At 35.3% G+C, this 6,970-nt stretch overlaps 1 protein-coding gene across 2 annotated transcripts in view; it reads right to left on the bottom strand.

Moving 5' to 3' along the window:
* SCFD1 (sec1 family domain containing 1) overlaps positions 1-6,970 on the bottom strand; it is a 49,559-nt gene that overhangs the window by 33,471 nt on the left and 9,118 nt on the right. For both annotated transcript variants that reach the window (XM_010291417.1, XM_010291418.1), the window contains 3 exons: positions 6,306-6,361; positions 5,246-5,331; positions 2,852-2,951 (listed from right to left, as the gene is read on the bottom strand). In XM_010291417.1, the coding sequence (XP_010289719.1) occupies positions 2,852-2,951; positions 5,246-5,331; positions 6,306-6,361 (242 nt within the window). The remainder of the gene's footprint in view (positions 1-2,851; positions 2,952-5,245; positions 5,332-6,305; positions 6,362-6,970) is intronic.

The following is a 6,970-nucleotide window of genomic DNA, read 5'->3' as shown; positions in this document are numbered from 1 at the left end:
TATTTTTTTAAACACTAGTGAAAAAGGAAGTGCATGATAAAGCAACAGTTTGCAACAAAGCTGCTACTTCTCCATATAGCTTTTCTTCTTCCACAGATGCATGAACCTAGAAACTACATCTTTTTGCTAGATGACACAGTTATGCTCACATAATACGTCTTCTGGTTCTTTCACCTGTTACTTTTTCCAAGGACAGCTCTGTATTTTCTGCAGCATACATACTCCCTCTGGTTTTCAACAAAAATAAACAAGTACTCTGCTTGCTGACTTCATTCTAACCCTTTTCAAAAACGTTTAGTATTTCAAAGGTGCTCTTCACTTGGCAAATAACGATAGAGTCAAATCTTCAACTATGCAGAATCTGCCATGAATATTTTAGAATAGATTTTTTTTCCAGAAATAAAATTCTACTTTATCATGTTCATTACAGTATACAGTACTAGATCACAGTAATGGAAATTGTCAAATAAAATTTTTAAATGTTTCTAGTTATCCCTTGGCAGAGTTCACACAAAATGAAATACTACAAATGTTCCATGCCAGAATATAAACAAAGCCAAGTAGCTACTCAAAGGAAGCACATGCAGTCAATGAGCACAAACCTCATCTTACAAGATGTGTTTAATGTTTCAGAAAAAAAAAAAAAAAAAGAGTATTTTTCAAGTACATATGTTCAATAAAAACTTAAAGGGAAAAAAAAATCATTTGATTGCAAATTCAGCTGTAATTTTTAACAGAGATCTATGTTTTGGCTCAATTTAACTCACCAGTGACCTGAGTTTCCAAGTTAGTTTTGGCATTTACAAGGAGTTTTACCAAAATGATTGTTATTGATTGGTGTTCCTCCTTTCACCTCCCCATTTTGTCTTTAAAAGGCTTTCTATCCATGCCTCCCATTTTTCTGTATCCACTCCTGAAAGGTTTTTTAGTCAGAAATGAGAATCTCTTCATACAAGCCTGTTTATGTGTAGAAACACCACCATTATAATCTAAACAGATGCAGCACACAACTTTGTGGCTGGGTTAGCATTTAGTTCAACAGCCCATAGAATTCCTGGACCATTGTAACTGAGAGCTTAAATGAAAAACAATTTATTTGAAAGTACAGTTTACATAATCATCACCTTGGTAACACTTTCACAGTTACTACTGATGGCCTTTTAAAAGGCTACTGTGATTATTTCATGAAATATGTGAGAATCTGGCATGCTTCCCTTTAAGGTGAATAACTTGACTGGTTTTGAAATTAAGCTTTTGCCCTTGACATGGACTCAAAGGCCACTTGGTTACAATTTCACTGGACAAATTCATAATCTTATCAACTCAGTCAAAAATTAGAGGCAACATGCAACATTTAATAAGTTGTTCTAGAGAAACTACTGAAGCCTGATGCAGTACAGATAAATATCCAAGGATCCTCAAATCATTCTTCTAGTGTTATTCTAATACCCCTCCGTATTTGTAGGATTAGCTGTCCTCAGCTTCCACTACATCTTTGATTCCTCAAATGCATCTTGATGCACCAAAGTCCTACCCCAACACATGCCTGAAGCCACCTGACACTACTTTCTCTACCTAGCAGCTGAGTAGGAGGCAAATACTTGGAGCTTTGTATGGATTTAACTATCTAGTAAGTGAGCATTTGCTGATTAAATGGTCGGCAGGTAACAAACCGAAACAAGTGTAGATCTTGTGCAATAGCATTTACACCTGTAAAAATTCTAATTTGGGTTTCCATCCTCTACACTTTCACCAATTTTCAAAAGAAACCTGTAGAAATTCAGTACTTCTATTTGCAAGTCTCTAGCTAGTTCAACAGTTATTGGAGAAAACAGAGTGCAAACCGTGGGGGTTTTTTTCATGTATGCCTTTCCTAAAGAAACCAGACTAAAAATTGATTATTTGTAAAAAGCACCCTTCAGTTTAAAAGAAGGGACTTTCATAAGGAATGAATTACATAAAACAGAATTTTAAAGTGTCCGATTAGTGCTAAAATATTTTCATCATAGCAATGCAAGTTCCTGGACAACACTGTATATATGACTATACAGTTCACAACCAGCTTTGTATACAAACACCTATGTGCGTGTGCATATATTACATATTCCTTTAACAGTCTCAATAATAAAACCAAAATATTTCTCAAACCTAGATATTGAAATGGTTTGCATGACTAACTCTACAATATAAAAAAGCCTACAGATAGTAATTATTCTTAATCATATTATATTTTATTATTTACTCCGTTAACTATATAAGAAATGCATAAATCTTAGGTAAACAATATTTGCTTTCATTCAAGTACGTTCCTACTACTGGTTTTATAAAATAAACTTGAGGAAATTAAAGTGGTTTAAGGCTAGCTGAATTTCCAAAACATTATTTTAAAAAATCTGGTTTAGGTTCCTCACAGTAGGGTCATAGACCACTTGGTATCTCTAAATTGAACACCTGCACCACCTTGTGGAGAAAACCAGAAATAGATATTTTTAGAAATTCAGACTAATACTAAAATCGGTTTAGAAATTCATTAAAAACATTTATTTTTCAAAATTGATTTGCACGTAATAGAATTTGGAGTTTACATATCATAAAAGATCACGAACTACTTAAGAAAAGGATTGATGAATTACCTATCTTTTGATAGTATCGAGATTTCAACTTTTTAAACATTTTAGAAGTTATTGCTAAATAAACCTTCTACAGAAAATCTTCCAAGTTATTTTTTACTGAACAACTTCCAAATAAAACAGACAAAACAGATTTTGGATTAAGAGAGAATCTGGTATTAAGTTTAATAACAAACTGAATGAATAAATAGCTTTGGTAACAAAATGAGATTTATTCTTACCAGAACATCATGCACTAAAGCTTGGTATGTCCAAGTATGATGTAGAGGAGTTGCTAAATCTATGTTTCTGTCAACAAGGACTAATAGGGGCCTTTGGAAGCTGAAAAGATGACACTGTATTAGTACTTCTTTAAACATGTTTAGAACACCCCAGTAACATCCTGAGTGATACCAGCCACCTTCTACATCATATTTCAAGTTAAAAGCTAAACTGCCTACTGCAGAGTTCTTCCAGCCTTCCCCAAAGCATCTGGAGCTGATCACTGCCAGAAATTCCATGAATCACTGTCTAAGTCATGATAAAAAGATTATTTTATTTTGTACTAACTGAAATTACCAATGCATAAATATTAGCAGAAGTCAAACCACTAACAGTAACTACTCTTTTAGGGATTAGCTAATCTCTCTTTGTGTGGATACACATTTGAGTTCCAAACAACTGTTTGAGTGGGTAATATTCAACCTTATTATTAACTATGAACCTCAAATATAAAATCTCTCTCAAGGGTTTTTAATTTCATTTTTCTCTTTGCTTGTCTATGAAGTCCATAAAGTAAAAATTATGAACCTCTGAAATGTATTGTGCTAATTCCATCAATACTCAATTTTGTGGAAAAAGAATGCAGATATGCCTAAATGTCTTTGGTTACAGCTGCATGAAAAATTTATAACGAAGACAGGAAGCACAGGAAAGACATGAACCTGTTCGACAGGGTCCAGAGGGACACAAAAATGATCAGTGGGGTGGAACACCTCTCCTACGAGGACAGGCTGAGAGAGTTGGGGTTGTTCATCCTGGAGGAGAGAAGGCTCCGGGGAGACCTTATTGCAGCCTGCCAGTACTTAACGGGGGCTTCTAAGAAAGATGGGGACAGACTTTTTAGCAGGACCTGTTGCAACAGGACAAGGGGTGATGGTTTTAAACTAAAAGAGAGTAGAATCAGACTAGATCTAAGGAAGACATTGTTCACAAGGAGGGTGGTGAAACACCAGCACAGGTTGCCCAGAGAGGTGGTAGATGCCCCATCCCTGGAAACATTCGAGGTCAGGTTGGATGGGGCTCTGAGCAACCTGATCTAGTTGAAGATGTCCTTGGTTACTGCAGGGGAGTTGGACTACATGACCTTTAAAGGTCCCTTCCAAGGCAGACTATTCTATTCTATGATTCTTTGAAGACTATGAATTGACAGAACATTATTGCAACCATTTCCCTTAAGCACATTAACCCTACAGTAAATGTGATGGCTAAATTACAGTGTATTTAAACAGAGCGAAAACACATTAATTCCATGCTCTGGATTTCCTTGCAGTAAGTATTTTTGTGTAGATACATAATCTCAAGAGCCTTAGTCACCTGATTCTGAAAACCAAACTTAAGATCTGAAGTAATTTTACTGGTTAAAGGTTCCATGTTTCCCTTTCCTTGCATTTTGATTTTCTGAGGTTAACGATGCTATACTATCAGGAAAACAAGCCACTCTGCTGAAGGTAAAACAGTGGTTACAATTCAGTTCCCATGAAAATGAGGGAACTGGTATTTCACAGCTATTCTCTCTTCTAATACCTTTCAATCTCATTCCATTTTGCCAACCCTTGATGGTTTTTGTGGTTTTTATCCAAGTTCTGCTCTTAATTGGAGATAAAAATATTATGACTATCTTATCTCCAGTTAGGAGATCATAACTGTTTCCTTCAGCCACAGTCTTCCCAATACATCTCCTCACTTCATGTACAGTGTAAACTCTTATAATACACTTTCCTAAAGCAGCCTGTGGAGTATTCAACTATCTGGGGGCAACATTATACATAGGAGGCAAACATCCACAATGTCTTTTCTCACTCCTCTCTCACCTCAAAGGATTCAAATGGTCATGACTTAACAGTCCTGAAGTATTTCATTATCCAAGTGGTAGTCCTTAAGCAGTCCTCCTTTGGTAGATACAGGGATCAGCTGAGAAACACTTGCTTCTGACATAACTACAACTGATAAGTGCTCACAAGTAAGAAAATGGGTGTTTGTTTCTTTTTAATGGACTAAAGGTTGCTAACAGATCTGTTCAGACATCCAACTGCATATCATGCTCCTGTAAACTGAGTGCATTTGCAGGAGCTTGGTTCTTGCTGCATTAGAGGTTGAACAAAATTACCAGGTTTGTTACATAATTTTTGTCCCACTGTCCTAGGACTGCACACTTACTAGCTACAAAAGTTTTCAAACAGGTTATGCTAAGAGACTGGAAAACTCCCTTAAGAGTATATAAACTCTTTTAATATAGAATGTGAACCAAATTATTGTAAACACAGTTTTCAGTACAGTGGTGATTTATCCTAATGAGATATTTCAGACAACTGAAATATGAACATAAAAATATATATTTATTACTAACACCATACCTGAACTGGCCAGCTCCAAGTGTGTCACCTGTAAAAAGACTGTTTCTGGCATCTCTTAGATTCTCTCTGAGCTTCTTATCTAATTTCTGAAGGGGGGAAAAAAACAAAATGGCTTTTAACAGACCAACGGTTTCCTAACCTCTTTATACGATCAACATTTAAAGATTTATTGTGCTGGTTTTGTAGTTTACAAATGTCTTAGCTGCAGAAAGTCTAGGTCCACTGCACACAGGAAAGAAAGAAATCTCTTTCTTCTGTTTTCTCTCTCCAGCATTTATATCTATATCCAGGACTACACAGGAGATGTTTCCTTCATGTCCACTAATCTCCCCCCAAGCAATCAGCACCCTCTCCCTAAACATGCAAATAGAAAATACCAGTAGGAGGCACCAAGACAGAACCATAGCAGAGGCAGCAAATTGGGCTGTCAGACACTGCCACGCTATGTGTTTCATAAAAATGAGATTAACCTCTATGAATACATGCACACTGAATGCTTAGGTTTAATCAGTATTAAGGCTTCACTGACAAAGAACGACAGAGCACAGTGACTCCTAATTAAGACAGTGCTATAGAGATTTTTAATTGTGATTTACTTTTGTAATTTCATCCCTACTTGATGATCAAGTCCAATGTCAGTTTATTTTGATATAGTAAAAATGTCTTGTACTTACAGGGTTTCCCACCAAAATAGGTAAAAATTTCTTACTAAGACACACAGAAAAACCCAGGTCAGACAGACACTTTTGAAATTGTTTAGATATAGCTTAATGGTTGTAATTATAATGCCTGTCAGAAAATCTTGATAAATTCTAGATTAGGAATGATTATTTATGTTTAAGTTTCTCATCAGCTGATTCCATACTATTACAATTTCTACAGATGAGTTCCATGGAACTGAAATGAGAAAGGAAAACTGGTGCATCTCCTTTCCAGTTTTATTTCCATCGTAAGGAAAAGAATACAATGACACTAGATCTCTGCCTAGTATTGAGAAAAGTAAACAAGCTGTTAGGAAAGTTTTAAAACAATGACACTTGTTTAGAAAATAGTTTCTTACCACTGCCACCATTTCAGCTGCAGTTCCTCTTGAGCATCTGATTATAGGAATAGCTCCTAATAAAAGACATATTGACTTCTACTCACATTACAATTTTCAGATTATAAATTAGTGTACTTTTCATAAAACAAATTTTTAGTAACATTCTGACATGAAATTTTTCAAGTGGACCATATAAACTTATATTAAATTTGTCTCTTGCAGTCCTTATCTATGAAACAAAAAATACTATATATAAATATTAAATAAAGTTTTACAAAAGTGAATACCTCATACAGGAATTTATGAGAAGTATAGTGTACACTAGAAAGATAGCTAATGTACTGTGGAGCGGAAAAACTATCTCATATAGAAGTATTAAAACTTAGTTTCAAAAGGTTAGAAGTCCCTTGAAAACAGTAATATTAAGTACTATAACACCACCACCACCAAAATACATCAGTTACAACTCACTGCAGGGCAATGTTATTTTCAAAAGCACATTTTCCATGGCTTTCACGTTTCGAAATCTTTAGCTACTGTTTCTCACTTATCTGTATAAATATGAAAATTCCAATACCGTAGAGTTTAAGTGACTGAGTAAAAGAGATTTCGTTTCTATCAGTCTGAGATAGCATCACTTGAAAGAACTCAATAGGTCTGAGGGAACCTGCTTCATAGCAATC

This window comes from Phaethon lepturus, unplaced genomic scaffold, assembly GCF_000687285.1.
Source record: "Phaethon lepturus isolate BGI_N335 unplaced genomic scaffold, ASM68728v1 scaffold29957, whole genome shotgun sequence".
In the NCBI taxonomy this organism is placed as follows: Eukaryota; Metazoa; Chordata; class Aves; order Phaethontiformes; family Phaethontidae; genus Phaethon; species Phaethon lepturus.
Note: the sequence above shows the minus strand (reverse complement) of the source record. Positions and strands in the feature narration are given on the sequence as shown.